This window comes from Larimichthys crocea, chromosome III (genome assembly GCF_000972845.2).
Source record: "Larimichthys crocea isolate SSNF chromosome III, L_crocea_2.0, whole genome shotgun sequence".
Classification (NCBI taxonomy): Eukaryota; Metazoa; Chordata; class Actinopteri; family Sciaenidae; genus Larimichthys; species Larimichthys crocea.
The window spans coordinates 6,616,289-6,639,539 of NC_040013.1; the positions used below are offsets into that span (position 1 = coordinate 6,616,289).

General features: G+C 41.2%; 1 protein-coding gene across 4 annotated transcripts in view; it reads left to right on the forward strand.

Annotated features, from left to right (window-relative positions):
- The window catches only part of pcxb (pyruvate carboxylase b), a 263,642-nt gene that overhangs the window by 28,163 nt on the left and 212,228 nt on the right, over positions 1–23,251 (forward strand). For all 4 annotated transcript variants that reach the window (XM_010753969.3, XM_010753977.3, XM_019255626.2 and 1 more), the window contains one exon: positions 22,555–22,673. In XM_010753969.3, coding sequence (XP_010752271.2) covers positions 22,555–22,673 — 119 coding nt within the window. The remainder of the gene's footprint in view (positions 1–22,554; positions 22,674–23,251) is intronic.

The window sequence follows — 23,251 nt, forward strand, 5'->3', positions numbered from 1 at the left end:
AAATGTGTGTACAGAAGTGCTGGATCTGTTTCTGTCTATGGTAGTATGATGTTTGTTTTTGGGTTTTTTTTCTGTGAAAAAGGGCAGATTTAGTTATCCAACTGACAACGCCTTTGGCTATTTCTCCAGACTTTACATTTTCTTCTGTACTCTGCTGCACTGTCTGTCCCACACTGTGGACTGTTGCACACTTCTTGCAGTGAATCCTGTATTTATGTTGCAGTTTGTGCACTCTTCCCAAGCCTCTATATCATTTTGGGGGGATTTGGCAGAGTTGGCTGCTGTGAAGGAGTATAAAGAAAAACGTGAGTCGCTGATCCATAATGATTAAGCTTTTTGAGCTGCTCTAATGCATTTTATTCTTTTTAATGTCGTCTGTGATTCTACAGTTTGAACCTCCTTTTAAAGCCACACTAAAGAAATGGTTGTTACACACCTCATTGACAATTAGTGTTTTAGTATGCACATAAGCTCACTTTAGATGTCTGTGGGCAACACAACTATCAGCCTAATTAGTTCAACATTTGCCTCGGTGTGTGTGTGTGCGTCTTAGACTTATATCGCAAGACCTCACCGCCTGCCATTTTTGTTTCATGGCATATTTATCGGTTTAACCTTAAGACCAGCAGGAGGCAGATTTACTGTCGTACTTTGTGGAGCTGTAATTATGAATTATCTATCTATCTATAGAGATAATGAATATTTTACTTGTGGAGCGTTGTCACTTGAGATTTAGTTGCATTTTATGTTGTATATGATGGAGTCTAACTCTCTTAGGTAAAACATCAGCAGACAGCACTGAAGCTGGGCCAGAAATCGACCCTCCTTTTTTTTTCTTTTTCTTTTTTTACTCATGAGGCGAGATGAGTGGAAGAGGGCGGACAATTCTAATTTGCCGTGTTTTTTAAAGTGTGAGATGTAGAGAGCAGCCCAGGAGACGGAGATTCAAAATCTTTGTGTGGGATGTTTTTGAAGAGAATCGTCATTTGTGTTTGAGTGTTTTAGAGAACAGTGGTGAAGTAATTTGCTGTTTGTGTTCTGTATTTTGCTTGTCTGCCTGCTTGTTTTCCCGCTATCCCCCCGAGAGAACTGCTCCTCAAAGACAGAAATATGTCAGCAACTCATCAACACTGCCAACAAAGCAGCTGTGTATATGTTCGTGCATGAGCAGGGTAGCACGGCGCTGTACATGCAGGCTAACCTAAACGTGTGTGTAGTTTTTTTTTTGCTCGTTATAACTACAGGCTCTAAGTGTTTTGTTTTTCTTGTGGAAGACGTCCCTGTGAAAGAACAATGTGTTTGTCTTCCACACTACTTTTTGTTTTCCCTATTCTGTCTACAGCACTCATCTCCAGGCCCCCTCATTCTTAGCAAAGACGTAAATCCTTTAAAAATGGATCACATATACATGATTTGATTTCCTCGAGCAGCTGGGCACTGTAGTTTTTTGGCAAACATTAGTTAGACAGAAGTAAATTGTGAATTTGTTGGGTTATGGAATTGATGCACATCTGTTGCTTTGGTGGATATTTATGACAGCAGGATGGTTTATGTTGGACTGAATAAAATGAACAAATAAAATCGCTACTTATTTTTTTATATGCTAATCATTCATCGGTTGTGGTAGGTAAAAGTTGCCAATGTCAGAAGAGATACTTTTGTAATTAAGTTTCCAAAATTACTGAATTTAAGTATTTACAGATATATTTTCTTTTTTTATTGCATTTGAGTGTTTGAATTCAGCTACAGGGTGACGGGTGCCAGTGTGGATTTACTTTCTGTGTTTGTTTTTTCTTTTCATATGTCTAAATGTGTCCATATTTCCCCTGTGAGAATAAAGCGTTACTTCCTGACGTCTCATAGAACTTTATTACTTTGTGTTTGGTGACCAAAAACGCTGCTTTCGAGTGTGTGTCCGCCAATGTGTCAATTCCTCTGTGGGCTCTGTTTGTGTGTACACACACGCACCCGTCAATCCAACGAGGGTGTTAAACGTGGAATTAGTTCTGCTGTCAATCACCATGGTGATGGCGAGTGAAGAGATGACACGCTCAGACGAGTCATGTCCCCAGTAGAGAGACACACACACACACACACACACACACACACACACACACACACACACACACACACTGCTCCTAAACTCAGATTGACACTTGGTCCCTGGAGGTGGTCGGTGCACTGTAAACATTATTTCTACTTACAGATCCATAAATACTCTGCCTGCATGCGTGCGTCTGTATGTTTGACCGTTCAGAAGTAGCAGCACTTTACGCCCTGAAAGCATATTTTAATATTCCATCATGAAAAGCAGCATTTGGAAATGGGGTAGACGAAAAATGTTCCACTCCTTTTTTTTTTTTTCCCCAAGTTGAGCTCATGCATCAGTCAGTTTTCAGTTTGTGTCTTTTTCTAATTTACTTATTGATGTTCTGCCTCTCATGTCTTCTGTCTTTTTCTATTTATCTAGACTTTTCCTTTGGTGTCTTCATCTATTATCTCTCTTTCTTCTGCTTTGCACTGTGTCCCTGTTCTTTTCCATATTCAGTATTCTTCAGTATCTAAGTCTATAAAAAAATTCTTCTTTCCTCTTTGTCTTCTGTCGCTGCTGAACTTATTTGCTCTCATTCGTCCTTGAAGAAGAAAAAGAAGATGAACTTTATTGATCCCTCAATGGAGAAATTCTCTTTTCACTCAAGTTTGACATATATAGGCTCTGAAATACACGTAGCTGCGCCGTGGAAGCTAGGAGCTGATTAGTGGTTCACACTCCATACTGTGGTCCATGATTGACTTGAAATGGCCACCCTCCGGTTACTCAAGCCAAGTCCCTACAGACTGAGCTACTGCCTTGATTCTCCAAGCACTCTTTACAGAGTACTTGTAAACAGTTTAACCATTATTGCGTAAAGGGTATATTTATGATTCTTAACTCCGTCTATCAAAGTCTCCATCTGTTTTTTCGCCTCTGACTTTATGTCCATAAAGGCTGCTGAGCCTGGTTATATTGCCCGCTTGTCCAGCTCAGGTTCTGGCATGACATGCCCCGTTTTGAAAACCCTGTCTTTTTGGTGTTCCAAAACACCTGTGGTCTTTTAACACAGCAGAAATAGTTTGGTGTTTGACCTGGTGCTGTAAAGTGTTACATACTTCTTGCGGGTAATCGTAGCACAAACTTGCATAGTGCAGAAACAGGCGTAAGAGGGTGTAGATTGTTCACTGCTGGCAATGTTTACTTGTTACGCCTTGGCTAAAGTTGCTTATCTGAGTTGCAAGTAGTTGAACCATAAAGTAGCACAAAAGTCATTTTTGTGTCTGCCTTTATAAAAATAAGTTTTAAGTTTCCAAGCTAAGTTCTGAGTTCTTTCATGTTGAATTGAATCTTTAAGACTAAAGATCAAATTGAATCAAAATGAATCGAGTTACACGATCAGCACCAATATTTAGCCCTATCATTTACACATGAATAAACTGATTCTGCTTCTCTTTGATGTTGTGATGCAGTTACCCAAATCAGGACCAGAGAGCTGCTGTAAACAGCCAGTGTCTGGAAGCTCACTAATAGAAAAACTGAGTTTTCACAGGAAGCCCACAGGAATACAGTGTCGCAGCACAGCCCACGCGATTTGATTGACAAGTGGTCCGAAGGAAGTCGAAACACAACAGTGTGACAAAAAAAGAAATGATGAAATGTATAAGATAACAAGATAACCGCTGTAATGACAAAGCAACACTGAATAAATAGATTTAAATAGAGAATTTAGTACAAATGGGTAATAAATGCATGTGTTTTAAAAGGGTTTCCTCCTTGTGCTCCACTGTGTGCAGAAAGCAGATCCTGCTGTGCTGTGTGTAATGTAGGATGCATAGTAGTGCAGGAGTCTTGGATGTCGGGGTGACATTGGCACTTGTGATTGGATGTGTGCTATTTTGAGCATCCGTGGCTTGTGCTCATGCCTGCAGAATCCGTGTGTGTGTGTGTGTGTGTGTGTGTGTGTGTGTGCGCTGTATGCATTTGGAAATTCAAGCCCAGGAGTGAGAGTCATATTGGAATGATCAGTGCTTTCCTTATTGCTTATTGAACAGGAGTTTGTGAGTTTGGCTTTTTTGGAATAGAATCCCGTAGACAGGAAAGGCAGCCATGTGAGACTGTCTGTCTAGTAGGGAGGCAAAGATGGGGGGGTTGGACTGTATGGAGGGAGGTTGGAAGGTGAGAAAGCAACAGACAGTAAAGCACAAAGCAGGTGGAGATGGATGGATGGAGGAGGATAACAGGGAAGAAAAGGGATGAAGACAAACCTGCTATTATAGAAAAGAGAATACAGAAAGCGAGTGAGGTGGTCAGAGGATGCAGGGACTGAGACAAGAGGAAGTGAGGGAAAGACAAAAGAGGGGAGGTATTGATTCTTTCCGCCAGCTGGGGGAAACTCAAGCCAACTGTGCTTTTCTGAAATTAGAGCCCAGGGAAAGGTAGAAGGATGGAGCTGGTGGATGGGAGGAGAAAATGGTAGGAGAGCAGCAAGCCAGCTTTGGCACTGTTCCTATCACAATGTGCAGTAATAACACTAAAGAACAGCGAAAAATTGCATACTTATGAATAATAAATGGTCACAGCAGTGGTGAGTACAGAAGCAGGGTAACTGCGCTGTTCACTGCCTCGTGTCAAAGCAAAGTGATTTTGAAAATGGTGATGAAGCTAACAGAGCTGCGCTTAATTTATTCAGGTGAGATCTAAACTAGCAATCAAAACATCTCGCCTACAAAAAAAAAGATCTGAACAGCCAAACAGACACACATGATTTGGATAATGTTGTCTAAATTATCCACAGAATGTCAAAATGTCCCTAAAAGCAATCAAGGGTCAAATGATTGTACTAAAAGTGAGAAAGTGACTGTGTGACATCAAAAAGTGCTTTTATTTTGTCGTCTGTACCCACTCAGTCAAAGTTTCCTTTCCCGCTGCAGACTTTTTGATATGTCACGATATGTCACCCCCCACTTATCTCACCTGCTTTCTGCCACAACACATGAGTATCTTTTTGCCAGAAGACTCATGGGTATATTGAAAGTCAGTTTATCCACAGTAACTCGGTCATAATAAATGCAAAGGAAGAGGCCGGGTCAAAGGTGCAAACGTGGGAGAAGTCTCTCATCTGATTTATCAAGGCAGCACAAAACTTTGTATTGCTGGTGGGAGTCTCAAGGGCAAGTTTTGGTGGATGTGTTTGTGTTTCTGCTGGTCTACAGCTACACTTTAGCCACAGATAAACATGAATTCAGTACTGTATGCTTGCAGTCTTGATTAAAGCACAAGGAGCCTGCCCTTGTTTTATAGCTCCATTGTTTTCTAGAATACTCCATTATGTGAGCATGAGCACACTGACCTACAGTCTGACATTAAACTCTGCAGTCAGGAAGTCCAGTCCAATTTGTTAATTTCTAATTGGATTAACAAGTGACATCTTCTGAAAAAAAGATACTAGTCCCTGACTACTGATGGGTATGCAGGGCTACTTTTTTGGCAGAAGCCTGTAAATTACACTTTAGCTTCTAATGAAACCATCAGCGCCGCATTGGGGTGCTGATTCCCCATCAGGCCTTATTTTGCCACCCTGACGAGCTTGCACTACATTACTCCTTATTTTAGCATGCTAATGGTGTACAGTACATCTAAATGGGTCTACTGTAGTGCACAACTGTCCTGCTTCCTGCTGGCTCTGCCCTCCTGAGGACTGAGGAGAGATGAGGAGCAAATCTTCCAAACAAAACCTTCTGACGCGAGCAGAACTGTTAGTAATGTGCTGCTTCACGCAGTCTCTCTGATGAGGAGAGATGGGAGGAAAATTTGCCTATGGGGAAATTAAATTGTAAAGACAAAGTTTTTAGAGTCTTTTGACTGAGGGAGCAGTACACTGGAGCACTTTTCTGTCTGTTCTCGTGCACACAAAGCACTGAGACAATATTCTGTCAACTGCATTGACTGTTTTGATCACAGCCATGGATGCAGAGTGAAACCAGAAAATTGCGCTGCATATATTCCATTGAAGAGAAAGAAGAGAAGCAGAGCTGTTAGTGCACACTTTGTGTTTGTGTGTGTTTCATTAACAGACTCACTGGCATCAGCAGTTTTCCCTATTTAGTGTAGCTCCCTGATTATGCAAGGGATAATGTGTACAAGACTTCAGTCCACTTACTTCACCTCCTCCTTCTGTCTCCTTTTCCTCCTCCCAGCCTCTTGCTACTCGACCATTTTCTTTCTTACGTTCACTTCTCCTTTCTCTCAACGTTCCATCTTTCCTATCCAAACTCTCTCGAAACCTCTGTTTCTTCTCCTCTCTGTTTCGCTCTTATGCTTTCGAGTGCACAGCTGAAGCTTTGCTGCATTTTTATGGCTGTTTTAAAGCTGTTTAAATTATAAATGAAATTCAGTGCGGAGAAGCAATTAACACATGATATAACGCCTGCAAATGTGTTCTATATGGCGTGTGTGTGTGTGTGTGTGTGTGTGTGTGCGTGTGGTGGTTAATTAGTTGTGCTTCTTGATTAAAAGTTATGTGGCGCATATGAAGAGCAAAATAGATGTAAACACTGAAAGGATTATAAATTAATTTTATCAACTTTCTGTGGAGTTATAGTGATTATGTTCCTTTTGACATGTATAAAGAAGAATGTATTGAAGCATTTTTGTAAATCGATGTCTGAAGGTAGTTTTAATATCATATTGATTTGTTATATAATCCAGCCCTAATTGAGTTACAGTTACTCTCTACTATAAAGCTGCAAGTGCGTGAGTCACAAACAACAAAGCAATCACAGAAGTGTCAAATACATCTGGAGTTAATTGGTATTCATCCACTGTGAGCAGTGTTTTGAATTTTATTGTTATTTTGTCTCCAGACGCTGTGTAAGTGCATGCCAGGATGAAACTTTTAACTAGAGTCTAAGTTGGCGTGTATGTGAGTTGAGTCTGCAGGTCGCTGTTAAAAACAATACCCAGAAAGATGCAAACACAGTGGCCAAAAACTGATGCAAATGAAAACATGTGTTACATATCCACGCACAAAATAGGGGACATGGATTGTATATTTATGTGTTTGCCTATGGGCACTGAACAGCATGCATGCAGTGTGATGTAGTGGGACCATATGCATAAACACACAGGTTTTACTATGCTCAGTTTGGAATAGCACCTTCTCACGTGGAAATGAATTGACACATGCACACACTAGTGTGCACATCAAACATGCATAATGCATCGATACACAAAAAATTACCCCCCCTCCCCCCGTATTGTTTTTGCCTACCCCCGTGTCTCCACCTTTCTCTCTCTCCTGTTCCTCGCTCCCTCCGGCTGTGTCAAATGCTGCAGTGTGGGTGTCGTCGCACAGACTACAGCCAAATCTTAGACACACATGCATGTGCACGCATGCCAAACAGTGCACGGACACATGCACACAACCGCAGTCTTATGAAGTACGAAAACCCATTTCTGCCCTGACTACCTTTTTGGAAGGAGTGAGAGCGAGAGAGTGAAAGAGGAAGAAACAAGGAAGGGAGGGGGCGAGGAAGCCATGCCGAGAGCTTAGGAGGGAGAAAAATAGCATTTGGCCTGATTCTGTGTCCAAGTTACTAACAGTATATCTCCACTGAGGATAAATTTAAATATATTTGTGTGTCTGTGCTTTAGTAGACGCCGTCTGTGCACAGGCAAACATTAATCTTTGTTTGCGTCTGCGCGTGTTGCTGTTTCTTTCATTTGTGTATAGGCACGTACGTGCCCGCCTTAGTCCAGCTGTGTGTGTTGTGCGGTGGTCTTTGATCATTAGGCAGCTGCATTCACTCCTCCTCATCATCATTTCATAGACAACAAGCTCATTATGCTTCCATTAAGTGCTGACAGAGCGAAGGGTGAACGAGGGCAGGACTACAGACAAAGGAGACTAAGTGAGGGGAAACAAAGGCAAAGTGGAGTATGGGGGGGCAACGACTGACTGACTTACCTGCCCTAACCTTTTATATTAATACAGATTTGCAAAAGAGATGAATGAACAAGGTGAAAAGACAGATCTGAGATCAGGGAGGAGCTGTGGACAAAGGGGAAGCCTTTAAATGTAGCAAAGTGTGAAAAAAGGGATTTAAGGAAAGTGGGTGCATGGAGGGCTAATGGAAAACTTTCTGAATCAGACAATAAGTCTTGACATTTTGACCGCAAGCGTGTGAGATTTTTTGAATTCACCGCACACTCATCTCTTTATGGGGATATAAAGTTTCAACTTTTCAGCAAGTCTCGAGGCCTTCCCATATTTCTTAGCGTTTGGCAAGAATGATTGGGAATGATTACTTTCAGAATGTAATTTACAGCAGATTTTTGATGGATAGATCAGTCACAAACTTAATTGCCTCAGCATTCCTGAATGTGAAAGACGTTTTATTCAAAGACACGATGAAATGGCATCTGTCCTTTTTAAAAATTATGTAATCCCTGTTAGATTCAGTTGCATGGGCAGGACATAACAGTGAGAGTCAACCAGTTGCTGTTTTTCACAGCAGATATTTTGGCATTTCAGAGCTCCATTGCACCATTAGTGGTCAAAACCTCCCCAGGGTACCTTGTAGCAATAGAAAACCTTTTTAAATTTAGCTCAACAGGCTAGGGTTGGGTTTCTGATGTCCATTTTAGGTCTGGCACTTGGTTGATGGATCTGCAAAGCTCTGAGGCTAACAAATGTGTCTGTGAATCTTGTGTTGGTCAGGCTTCCATAAGGGATTTGAAAAGTTTCGGGATGTGAAAGGGGATTTGTTACTGGATCCAGCTTTGTCCACTGTGGCAACAAGTGACTCTTAGTCAGTTACATAGAATCAATATCTATAATCTACAATAAGCTACTTGTCCTATCATCAAGACTGTAGTTAAATAAGGCTATAGCAGAGTACACAGAATCAAGCCAAGTTGCATTTCATTGCTTCTTGATTGGGCTTTTCATTTGAAAGAGGAAAAATGTGTAATTTCTACTTTTAGAAGCTGTACAGTCTTGCTTTTAATGAGTCGAAATCAAATTACTTTTTTCAAAGATTGTTCTCACAGTTTTAATTTGTTTGTAATCACTTTAGTGTGAGTGTGTGTTATCTACCTGCAATGTAACATAGATGTAAGTTTTGTTCTCAGGTTACTCTAATAAATGTATATGTAACCGTACACTGTGGGTGCAGCCATAGCAGCAGGAAGACTGGTCATAAGCAGCCATGCCAGCTTGAACGCTGCACTCATTTAGAAACTGAGACTGAGCAGAGGCAAGTAGATTGAGGCAAAGAGGCTGAGGCCAGCAGACAAGAAATGGAGAGAAGGCTTGTGCAGCAGAGGCGCAGGGAATCAGAAAGGCACTTATCAAGTGTTATGTTCTCATATATTGCAGAGAAACTGAGATAAGGAAGAAGGCGGGAATGAAATATGTAAAGGTAGAGGTGGATAGATAAAACTTGATGTTTAAGTGTTTCTCTTTATGTCTCTTGCCTTTTGTACTTATCAGATTTGACCTACACCCCATAACCTATACTGCTGTTTAACAGCAGTATAGAGTTGGTGAAGTGGTCCGTCAAGTACAACACTGTGGTAGTACCTCGTATGTTTGATTTAATCATCTTTTACACGGTGTCAAGCACATTATTGTGCTGTTGTTTTACACAAGTAATTAGTTTTTCTTAAACGAACATTTAAACGTTAACAAACCAGAACCACAAACTGGCGGCACATTTACTACTTCCGTTGTTGCCGATGAAAAATTGACCAAATCTTCTATGACAATGCCAAACAGCTTTTCTTTGCTGTAGACTCTCGTTTAGTGTTGTTTGGTGGTTCGAATGATTCAAGTCTGAAGAAACGAGACATATTGGCGATTTAACAATTTATTCATTTGACAAATGGGAGCCTCAGTAGTGATTGGAAGAACCATACACAGTCACAACAGCCTGGCACCTTCTGCTCATGCTGGTCACCAGCCTGCTCACACACTGCTGTGGGATGGCATCCCTTTCTTCAACCAGCATTTGTCGCACGTCAGCCAACGTGGTTGTGTTGATCACTCTGGCACGAACAGCATGCCCAAGCTGATCCCACAAGTGTTCAGTGGTATTGAGGTCAGGACTGATGGCATTCCATCCTCTCCACTCGCAAATTCTCGAGGTAGTCTCTGATAAACCCCACTCTGTGGGGGCGAGCGTTGTCATCTTGGAGGATATAGAGTTTGGTCCCAGGCTGTGGAGATACTGGATTGCCACTGGTTGGCATGACATTCAAGCCTTTTTCCAGCGACCATCAAACCAAGAGTCAATAGCAACAGCAAAGAAAAGCTGTTTGGCATTGGCACATGTTAGGCACAACCCACATACTCAGCTCTGCTGCTCATCCCACAAATGCATGTTCCTTACAAATGTGGCACCATTTAAAAGGGAAATAATCAGGCTTTCCAATGGTATAAGATTTATTACAAGCTAGCATTGATACAACAAACAGATAATCTACCAACCAACACTTTTTTTTTTTTTACTTTTTGTGCGTAGTTTATATAGAGTTCATATTTCCAAGCATTTAGAAAAATGTAAATTTTTTTTAGCTCTGGCCTGGTTGCAGGGATATCAAACAAACATTTTCACATGTGGAGGTCAGCTGTTAGTTCATAAAAGGCTAAAGTTGAAGACACAAGATCTCTGCAGGAAACCGAGGGAAGAAAGTTGAAGGCAAAAGAGATAGGAAACACAGGTGGACAGCTAAAGGTTACGGGGCCAAGGAGCTGAAAGAAAAGTTGAGAAAATAAAACAATATTTGGCATGGGATATGAAAAACACACACACATATATACTCTCACAGTATAGCAGTTTATTTTATGGTGTCATAAAATGTGACAGCTTGGGTTGCCTTGCTGACAGCAAATCGGCCCACAGAAACTTCCTCTGAAGTATGCGGCGTTATTTTAGGATGAGTCTTTCTCTCTGTCCCTTCAGTACACCTTAAGTTATGGCGGCACTTTGCTCTTTGATGTCTTCTTTTTTCATTTTTTTTCTAATTTAATTGATAAAAAAACATCAGACTTTACGAGCCCACAATGTCGCATGTCCACGTGTGCGCTGTAAATTCCTGTTAGTTATCTCCTGTGGCTGTATTGATTTAAAATCTGTCTGTATTGCCTTTCCTCGTTCTCGGCCTCTCCACCTCTCTAGCTTGTGTGTGTGCACTTTATGACTGCAATGCATCCAGACTATGTACAACTCCCATTACACCGCTGGCTGATGGCCTTACAGCTTCCATTCGGTTCATAGGATCTCTCAGTAATGTGAGAAAAATCGACCGATCTATTTTTATTTATTTTTTTTATCCACATTGTTGTTGAAGTATCATGGGTGCGAAATCACATTGAAACGCTTTGTAGCTACAGACTGGCTGATTTGTTTGTACAAATAGCAACATGAATGCACAAAAATAATGCAGATGGAAAACACAACATTGTTTATTGCAAATCTCAATGAGTCTAAAGTTCATTTTTATGGCTGTGCACACTTTATGTCTGATGCTCTATGCTAGTGTTTATTTTGATGGTTTATAGCAGCCATCTTAAAAGTACCCTGATAACTGACCTGGCTTTCAACACAGTCTGGATTGAATGCTGTTGCACCAAGGAAAAGTCTGCAGCAGCACAAAGTTAAACATTAACAAAGAGTGATAAAATACATCTCTCATTTGCCTTAAGTGCAATGAAATATTTCTACCTTAATTAGATCTTGTGCATGAAGAGAAAAACTCATTTAATAAAAACAAAGTGAATGTGCCAAGAGTCATGCCTCGGGTCACACTATTTTATATACAAGACAACAACCCTCTTACAATGATAATTCTCAGCCTCCCTCTCTAATTTTGCCATCTGCATGAATATCAATGCAATGCAACATGGGAGCAAACAGGAATTAAACGAGTTACCGTCCTATTCGAAGCTTCTACACTGTCACACTTCAAAACATAAGCAGGAATCAATAAGTAATGGCGATACACACAAGATGATTATTAATTAAGGCAAAATATGTCACCAATATCAGTGATGCAGCCTCGTGTACAAGGTACCAGATATCATATGAGCATTGTGGCTCTTTCTTTAACAGCTCACGTCTGAATAAAGCCGTAACAAACATTTATGTAGTGGATGTTTGTGTCTGAATGACAGAAGGCCATTAACTGATAGATGAATCCAGTAATGTTGCATGTTACATTCAGTGTCTGAAAAGGCATACTGTCGCTCCATGCTGTCATGTTTGTCTGCGGTGTGGTGACATTGACGACACGTAGGCAGAGTATACTGTATGTGCAGCTCTAAACCTTTTAACTCCCTTGCTTCTTGTGGCCCAGCCTTTCATCACTCTTACATCACACATTTCAGTCATTATTCATCCCCCAGCCTGTTCCTAACGCCCTGTTAGGTCCTCTTGCTGTAAATCCACAGGTGCTTTGATTTTGATTATAGCTCTTCTACAGTAGATCATTGTCTATTTATGTCGGTTTCTATCTCTCAGTCTCTTTGCTCCATCTAGTTTTCATTACTTTGTCTGTGCTCACTGTCCAGCCATCTGCTGCTTTCACCATCTACCTTCCCTCGCCTTTTCCATCTCTCTTTCTGTCCCATCCATGCATCGCTCTTCTGCCATCTGTCCATCTGACCTTTTAGTGCCTCACTCTCTCTTGACACCCTTTTTCTTTTTGTATTAAAACTGGTATTTTTAGCTGAAAAGACTGTGTGTTTTCTTCACAACGTAAAGGGAGAAGAAGAGGAGAATGATGAAAGTGGTGCAAAGGACAACTGCCACATACAGGGAGCTGGCAGGAGGGTGGGGTGGCATCTTTATTTGACTTGAAGCCACGTCTAGGAAAGGAGGGAAAAAAAAGATGAAGGGAGAAAAGGGAAGGATAGAGAGCAGTGAACACAGGGAGGGTGCAGGAGAAATGAAGAGCTCTCACTTCAGAAAGAAGTGGTTTATTTGTGAACATATAGTCTGGTAGGGGTAGTAATTTATTATTAGCCATGCTAGTGGCACGACTTGAGGGATGTGGCTCATTTGGTCGATTCGACACTTTGGTGCAGAGTGATGCATCTCAGTAACTATCACATGGATGGTCAAGAACTTTTGTGATATTCATGGTGTGCAGAGGATGAACCCTAATGACAGTTAATTAAAAAACAGACACCCTCAGGTCTGGTCCTGATGTCCTTGCAAAACTGAAATTGCCTTAGCTACACTGTGTTTATTGTTAATTAGCAAATGTCAGCATTCTAACACAATCAGCATTGTGAGAATGTTCAAAGCATCGTCGTGTCTATATACGGCCTACAGAGCAGCCAACATGGCTGTAGACTTTTGGCTTTACGTTTTGTTCATTCATTCTCAGTCATCAGTAATATCAGACGATTCTGACTTCTTCTCATAAAACATACTCATGTGTCAGTCATGATAAGAAGTCTCGTTATTTTTGCAGATCTCTCTTCATTAGTATGTGCGCTGTAGTTTAGAATCTTTGACAGCTTAACCAGCACGAAGGAGAACGTAGTTCCTCAGAATTGAAATTTCACACAGGGCCACAGTTGCAAACACATTTTAAGCAAAGCTTTGGTGTTCTGGTCCCCAATTGAGAAGCCGTTAAGTATGCATTATATAATACTAATGACCACGCTCAGCAAACACTTATACATCGGGTAATTTGGACGTCAATTCACAAGGGAGTCTTATCCCGACTCAATACTCGGAGAATAGAATTAACGACATAATAAGTAAAATTTCCAATTACGGCACCCTCTTGAGTAAAAAGTCTCCCATGAGAACAGTAATGAGTATGAGTTTATTGTTGTTTTTATCCCTCCCACTCAGATCTGTTAAAGCTCTAGTGTCCCTCATACTTTTCCTGAAGTGTTTGTTTCTCCATCTACAAATTTAATGGCTAAACATGTTGTCCACCTCAAGACGAGCAAATTATTGGGCATCAAAATGTGGCCCCAAGTGTCAATAAAAAAGTATATGGAGAAGGAGGGAGGATGACCTGAATCTTGATTAGAGTCAGTGGGTAGTAGTTGAGAGTGGACAGGCATGATTGAAGGAGAAAGAAATGGACCCAAAGTCCAGAGATGAGCTGGGATGAATACATGAATCTGTAAATGCATGGAGGCATTCCGGTCAAGCTCCTTTCCATTGCAGCCGGGATGAATATGAATGTGTGGGTGCATATGGGACTGTTTGTATGTTTGTGTGTGTGGGCGCACACATGCTTGTGTTCCTTATGATCATGAGTTTTGTGTGCCTTTGGCCATGTGTGTGGATTACTGTATGTGTTTGTGCCTGAGTGTGTGTGTGTGTGTGTGTTTTGGCTTGCGTGTACATTGTGTGTTCGGGTGGGTGAGCACCGCTGCCTTGGCAGCTCCCTGCAGCAAAAGGATTAGAGAGGTGGCACTGCTGAAATGGAGCTGATCTGTTTGTGAGCGTCCGTGCGCGTTTGTGTTATTCCGCGCTTGTATCAGCAATGAATCGGATGAGAGTTGTGTGTGTGTCATGAGTCTGAAAGGGAATTGAATCAGATTACAGGAAATACTGGCACCAGATTAACTCCGATCCCCACATGAGAGGAAGGAAATGAAAGAAAGGAGAGAGCTGCAGTTAAAAGGGAAGAAGCAGAAGTGATGTTTAGATGAGAGGAGGGAAAAGTGAGATGTGCTGTAGGATCTGCTTATGTAATAACTGCAGGGTTAACGTGAGTGTGTGTCTCTAAAGTTGCTGCGTGAAGCACCTTTTTAAACAGCTTTTCATTTTTCATTTGTGATGCCCTCGTGTATTGCACAAAAAGACAAACAAGTCCGTGTGATCAGCCTCTGTATTTCACAACAGTGACATGCTGCTGTCCCCAAATTGAAGGCCAAGTTTGCCATAAACTGCCGCTGTCAGAAAGATGGCAGCACGCCTTCCGTCCTCCTCTGTCCTCCCTGTGGTGACTGTGTGTAGCTGTCCCTCGGGCTTTACTGAAAGTTAAGATGTAGTGATCCCCCGTCTGAGTCTGTGTTTTACTTATTCCACCCCTTGGCGATGCCAGAAGCTTTGCCTGAGCATATAGTATTTTCTGGAACTGTAAAGCAACCCAGCATGTTCCCATTTTCCTTGTACATATAGGCATGTGTGTATTGTATAGTGTTATTGGTTGCTCTTATTATTAGTTCTGTCCATAGTAGCCAAAAAGCCAAATTAGTCATGGACTTTCCATCCATCTTGGATTGAGTTGTGGTGAAAGCACCATATATAACACATACAGCAAGGACAGACCCCTCGAGGTGGACAGTCTTGTTTTCAAGGGGGTCCTTAACAAATATACAGAAAATCCAGTACATAACACAAATAAACCCACACAGACAAAGGCTCTCTCAGGCCTACCCACACCCACTGAGTCCCCAAGAAATGCCAAAATATATTCAGTAAAAATACACACCAGTCAGTACCCGTCAAAAGTATGTTTGTTCACTTTCTTTCCTTACTACATCTTAGACGAATACTGAAGATATTAAACCTAATTAAAAAAAACCCACATAAATTTGTTACTTCGTAGTTCTGATGCCTTCAGTGTTCATTTATAATAGAAGAAAATAAATAGAAGAATAAGCAAAATGATAAAGTATATCCAAACTATTGACTCCCATTAAAAATACATACAGAAAAAAATGAATAAAAAGTGAATGTGCTCACACAAAGCTATTTACATGCACCCAGCCATTAGAGATGAATTCATTCCATAACTCAAGAATAATAATAAGAAATTTAAGGTTTAAGTGGACGCAGCGAGACGGCGTTTTAAATTTAAAGGCACGTCACCCAATCTCTCTAAAAATTCTAGGAATAAAGATTATTCAGTATGCCGTAGACTGTATGGTGACCTTTATGGAATTAAAGAGTGTGATTTGCAGACAGTGTGGAAGATGACCTATAGCATCTGTAGATATGAGTCCTATTTTCAGGTGATTATACACTAATTAAAACATGGTTATCAGATTTTAGGCAATAGGGGTTGTTAAAGAAATTGACTGCAATCAGTGGATATCAAAATTATTTCTATTTATTTATTCCAATTAGAGAACAAGGCTGGTTTTAATGTTTTTCTTATCAACATATCCCGTGAAAAAATCCAGACCAGATATGTTAGCCTGCCTCTTGATACTCAGAGTTGGCTTGACTGTCTGTGGCACTCACTTGGATGCCATGGCAGTATAAACCTCTATGTGGTATTGATGCAAAATAAAAATAAAAATCATGTCGATGTTTATCATACTGAAGGAAGATGGTTTTAAAAGGCAAAAAGCGGTGCGAAACCTCCGCAGAGAGGACGTGTACTACATAGAACAAAAAACATATTTAGTTTACTCCTTCTTATACAGAGGCACAAACATCTCTTCAATCTTCCCACAAGTATTTTACAAGCGGTGTGCTGAATGTCACCCTGCAGTAAACTGCCACATACTGCACCGCACACACACACTAATGTGACCAGACATGGCCATTTAGCAGGTCAGCCCCATCGATTGTACGATTGATTTGTTTTGTTCACTCTGCTATGTGCTGCACGTCACACATAAAGCTGAAGAGCATGTGCCACATCACTCTGACTGCCCCCGGACATTTCATGACCCAGCATGCACTGCTTTCTAACCAGCGTATGCTGGGCAGTGAGTGAGATGGCAAGGGGCCCGGACTAATCAAAGGGCTTTATGTGCGTTGTACAGTGATTCATTGATACTGTTGTTCCTCACAGGATTTGCATGTAGTGACGGCAATCTGGCAGCAACAACCTTGAGCGGGAAATAATTATTCCTTTTTTAGACAGTTTAATAGCCCATGGTCACTGAGTGTGTGTGTGTGTGTGTACATGATGATGTTCCTAGGTGTGTGAGCTCAATTGAAATGAAAACTATAAAAAAAAAAATAAAAATCTTGAAAGCACCGCTATTATGTCTCCATGACTAATCCAAGGCAGGTTTCTATGGAGTTGTTTGTTTCTGTACTTTGAGTTCAAAGACAAAAAGGATTGTTATGCTTCGCACCAACTTTAATCTGTTATGAATCTTTGCTGCGTCCTTGCAGAAATGAAACTGCAGTAGAATAAAAAAAATTTTGGACTCACGCAGACTTCACCAGAGCTGGCATAACTTTTGTCTGGCAACAACAACAAAAAAGAACAAAAGGGTCTAATCATTAGTACACCTTGATGTTAGAAACTCCATTTCCTCAGGGATGGAGGGTTTTTGTGCCCTTTTTTTGATGCGATGCCCTGTCAGCTACAGCATGCTTTTGCCTGATGTGTCTTTTATTCTGCACCATCAGCATAGCAATGCCACTCAGGCACCAATATGCACACGTCAAGGCCAATTGCAAATTGCTGAATCAAACACACTGTGGCTCCAAATGCCAAAAGGGAGCACATCGGTAACGTTTCTACACTTACAAGAGTCAGTGCAGCTTAAAACCCTCAAGCATCACTCTGCTTAGGCAAAGAAGATAAAGATTAGGCAATGTGCAGCGGCAGCAGAAAACATGGCTACGCACGCGCAAAATTGTCTGGCAAACAAAAGGACACTAAGTGCACTTCCCAAAACTGCCTTTTAAAATCTGTTCAGGGTTACAGCAGACAATTGTAAAGCAGCCCTCAGCAATGATCCTAACTGTACAAACTCAAATGCACTTCGCCCCCTTTGCTTTCACGCTAAAAACACTCTGGAGAGGGTAAAATGTGAGAGTCCACTAAGAAAAATATGTATAAACGTCCAAAAGAAGAGATCACATTTCTGGGTGCGGAGGTGCAGAGAGAGGGTACAAGCAAGGGTCTTCTGCTACGACCTAGGCCGATATGCACCAGCAGTCACAGCCACTTTTGCTGCCGCAAGGCAAGATCCTGTTTTGCTGTCAGAAATGCTGGAATTCCTTCACTGCTGGGAGGTCACCCCTGCTGCTTCTCGCAAACTAAAAGGCACCAGCATTTAAAATAAGGCCACAAACATCCTGTTCCACCTCACATACATGGGGGCAGCTGCAGGCAGCTGGGGGTATACCAAAGAATACTGAGTCATCTCGCCTCGTGATAATTATCCTCCTGGATATAATTATTTGACAACTATGGGACCGTGAAGGGATGCACCGGTCAGCAGCAGCTCTAATATATTCAACGAAAACATTCCCCTCACATCATCTCACTGCCACTACCTTCCTTTTCTGAAAGGCTGTAAAGACTAATCGATTTGAATGTAAGCCCAGCTCTGACCTTGCCAACAGCAACAACAGAGACTACAACAGGATTTGTAGGATCAAGCAGAATTTTTTTTTTTTTTTTTTTTGTTTTTTTTTTCCTGAGTCACTCAATTTCTTGTGATCGTGTTCCAGCTGCAGCCTCGCCTTGTACAGACACAAGTTAAATCTGTTGCGGTCTTGTGTGCCGTCACTAAAAAAGTACATCAAATTGTTTGTCCCCAGGTGCTTGTACTTCATCCGGCCCGCTGCTGCACTAACCTCCATGCTTGAAGTTCGCCTTTTAACTCGCTATCCTCCTTAGACATCACCGAAGTTGTTTTAGCCTCGAGGATTTGAGGCAGCTTGGTGAGCAAACATTCGCGGTGACAGCAGGAGAAAAAAAATGACTCTGTATGGCGTCGCTGCTTCACTCCATCTTGTTGATAAATGATTTCGCACAATGTTTTCCACTTTTTGTAAACTGAGAAATGTCCCGATACAATGAGATGCTGTGGCGCAAGAGAGGGGAGGGGGACACGGGTCCCTGTTGAATTTGAATTTTGCCATCCTGTAACAACGTTGCATGCAAATGATTCAAACTGATGTGCTTGGAGAGAAAGGAACCAGACTGAGTGACAGTCCCTCCATCATCAAAGTACTCTGCTGTTCTTCCCCTCCCTGATTACTCCATCTAATCCACTCCTTTCCACCCTGCACTGTACGTCTCTCTGATCCCCGTCTTCATCTCCGCACCCACCGAACACTTTGATTCCTTGTCTCATTCGATCGATCCATCAATCTTTCTTTAACTCCCGCGCTTCCTCCGTCGATCCAGACTCTTCCACTTTCTCCTCATGAATTGTTCTTAATGCATTTTGTTTCACTCTCTTACTTCTCTGTGCCGTACAGTACCAACTATCTGTCTCTGTCACTTCCTATTCAAAGCTGTACACCAGTGTACATTCGTCAGTGCTAAGCACACATACGCATTGTAGTCAGGTGCAGGCAGAGATATATGTGTGAACATAATGCTTTTTAAATACTTTAAGTGTGTGTGTGTGTGTGTGTCTGTGTGTGTGTGTTGCATACCATGCAAGTAACACATCAGTGACCTTTCCTTGTGCTAGTACAGCCCATTGACTTGTCTGTCAGACCTTATAAAACAGTGACTACTCAATCTGTTCCACTACCTGCTACTCACTGACTCAGTGTGTGTGTTGTGTGAGTGCGATATGGAGTGACACATTTGTATATGTGTACATTTTTCTATGGTTAAAGTCTGGGAAGTGTGTGTGCACACGTTTATGTCCTTGTGATTGCGAAGGCTGGAGTGTGTCTTCCTGTCATTCACTGTTACAATTAATCAACAAGGCCTTTGGTTACTAGCTGTATGTATTTGTCATTGTAAACACACACACACACACACACACACACACACACACACACACACACACACACACACACACAGGTAATTGTCCTGTGTGTATGTTAGATTGTAAATGAGTTCTATATCCTTCCTGCACAGGTGACACACCCTGAACAAAACTACAGCGCTCTGGAGCATCTAGATGTCGTGTTTTATTTGTTTGTCCGTGTCCTCCCTTGTCCCTGAATGCATGTTTTCATGTGTTTGTGTGTGTATGTGTCTGCGTCATACACTTTAGTGTTTTGAATTCTGTATACATGATAGATTGCGCACGAGATCCCCCTTAATGAGTCTCTCTGGTAAAACCTGAGGAGCTACAGATGCCGTAAATGGGACTAATTCCTCTCTGCAGAGAAAACTCTGCTGACTATGTCTGAATATTTTCACACCGATGATGTTTTACAAGGTTACAGTGAATATTAACACACGTTTTGAGTGTGTGTGTGTGCGCTGTGCTCCTGATCTGTGTCTAATTTCCTCTTGAGGTGAGTTTTCTTCACAACTTAATTATAGTTCCTGAGACTGATGTGCTCTGAGGTGAAACATTTGTTTGCATACAATACCTGTGTGATATCTGATCTGTTCTTCACTCTGCATCTCCAAAACATTTTTGAGATTTGTTTATTTTTTTAAGTTGTTTTGTTCTTGTTTAGTTGCCAAATTCTAATAGCTGCATTTTTTCGCTTAGGGCCATGTTTATCAATTCATCCCTCTATTCCTCTGCCCATTTGATTGGGTTGACATTTATGCTTGCCAAATGTTGGAAATCAAAGCAATCCTTAAGGCACTAGACTGTTTTAACAATTAGACACTAAACATGCAGTTTTCTGTTTTTTAAAAGACAAGGCGTGAGGGGATATGTTTAGGTCATCCACTTTCCACTTTGTCTGATTTCACAAAATTCTAAAGAAGGGAATAAACCAAAATCATAAAACTCTCCGTTCATTGAATAGTTTCAGATCAACATTTTCAGATTTAGGTAGTGCAGTTGTTCACATCTGTGTTTTCTGGGATAATTAGATTTTCCATTTTGCAGCTTGTGTTTTGGACATTTACTTGCACGCGGCCCTCAAATTTCATTCTGATGTTTGGATGTTGTTTGTTTCTAGTATTTCCTTCACTCAAATTTGGAAACATAATGTGGTAAAGCTTTGATTACACGAACAATCAGTGATGTGGCAGAATCTGATCAGAGGAACTCGAGCTGTTCTCATTGGTTAAATGGGTGAAAATGGTCAGGACACCAATCAGATTGCCCTGCTCAAATCATCATCTGTGTAATCTGTGAAAACCTGCCTGGTCTGAAAATGATGATGATAATAATAATAAACTATTTATATAGTATTTATACAGCAATTACACTCGGCTTGAAACTCCCATCGGGCAAAATTAAACTGGAGCTGAGACAACCCACAGTGGAGTTTGTAGGATGAGTATGTTGGCCTGCTAACGTGTTCATTTTCCTCACAATTATCCTCTGAATAAAAGCACGTACGAACAGAAAAACACAGAACAGTCAATTCAGGATGATTATATGTTGTTTTTTTAGTAGTCTTCAAAAATGACAGTTAGAGACAGGTGCTGCATGAAATTCTCAGTCACACTCCACTAAAATATTGACAAAAGTGCAGTGTCTGTGTGTGTGGGGTAAAACTGCTGGAAATTATTGAAAAGGCTAGCAGTGTTCCAGCCATGACTTAAAAAGTAAAATGGACATTAAAATCTAAATGGAAACGTCCAGTCATCTGTACATGATGAACATATATAATTAAAACTGAAAGGAATACGCTGAGTTGACAAGAGACCATGTGTGAAGAGGTGGCCAGAGATTGGATTATGTTTTGTTATCGCCTAGTAAATGGAGAGTAAGCAATAAAACTAGCCATTGAATTGCTTTAAAAGGTATAAACAGCAGTGCATTAAGTTCTAAATGGTACACTTGCACAGCACAGGGCTGATTTAAAACAAGAGGATTTCTTTTCCAAGACGAGAAGGACATCAAACTAAATGAAAGTCCAACATCAAATATGCAGCTTGTACCTTTTTCAGGAACTTGTTAGACTCAATATCATGACTTACTCTTATGAACAACAGTTATGTGCCTCCAAAGATGGACAGTTATCTGTGCTTAGTTGTCAAGAGTCTTTTCCATCTTATTCGAGGCAGCAGTACTTTCTTGTAGTCTACTGAACTGGTGGCCCCAGTGCAGCATATCCGCCACTGTGATAGACTAATGTAGTATACATTTTCATTATTTAATCAAAACTATAACCTTTTCTAATCTTAACAAAGTTTTCTATACATAACTATAAACATGTTAATCATGCTTCAGTTGCTATATGTGATATTCTTCTGGGAACAGGGTTGTATATGTTTGTATAGTGACACATGCAGTCCTGCCATGTCTCCATTGTTAAATATTAAGGTTGAGTCTACACTGAGTACAACGTTTGCACTCCAAATTAACGTCCCTGTCTCAATAACACAATTGTTCTCCATTTATTGTACCTGACACTGATTGTGATTGCAGTGTTGTGGCTCAAAGGTAGTGGAAGGAAATGAGCTTTTATGCTGATGAGCTTTCAATAAATCCCTTTGAGTAATGATTTTAATTATCGCATTACAGCAAAATAATGAGAAATTCACCTCCTTTACTCTATTCAAATACAACATGAAGCCTATTTTTTCCTCGTTTTATGGAGAGAGGACAGAAGTTTGCTCTTTTGTTTTCATGTTTCATTTAAGATGAGTGAGTGCTTCCTCCTCCTCCTTGAGAGTTTATTAAAAATAATGTTAGTTCAAAGGTATAAAATTGCTGATTCTTGTCGTGTTTTTTGCTGCAGGTCGGCTACGAGAACGCTGGCACCGTGGAGTTCCTGGTGGACAGGCACGGCAAACACTACTTCATTGAAGTGAACTCTCGACTCCAGGTTGAACACACGGTCACCGAAGAAATCACTGAGTAAGTAGCAGACGTTTACATGTGCAGAAAGCATTGGGCAGGCGGGCAGCTGTGTGGCTGCAGCAGTTGTCATTTCTTGAGCGTTTGTTCGGTATCATCTGTCCACAGACAGGTGTGCGGCTTCAAGGTTAGATGGTTTGGAAAACTTGCTGAAGTAGAGAGGAGTGAAGGTCGGAGGTATGGAGAAAGTGTGGGCAGAGTCGAAGAGTGGAGGCGATTCTATTTCTTTCTTTTTTTCTTAAGCATGTTAGACAAGAATCAAGAGAAGAGAGCGAGAACAGGTGGAATCAGTGAAGTGAAATGCTGAAAGATGAGGTCAGGGAGAGGGAGGGAGGGCGAGAGACAATGAGAGTGAAGCAGGGAGGTGAGAAAGGGAGAGAGAGGATAATGAAAGCTATAAATAGCATTCCGCTCTGCTGATGACCTGTGAGATTTGCTCGGCTGAAACAACACAGATGGGTCTGAAACTAATACACACATAAGACAAACACCGAAAACCACACATGTGCATGTACATGTAGGCCTTTCAGGCACACCCATGACTCTTTGCTCAGCACTGATGTGTGTACACAGAAAAC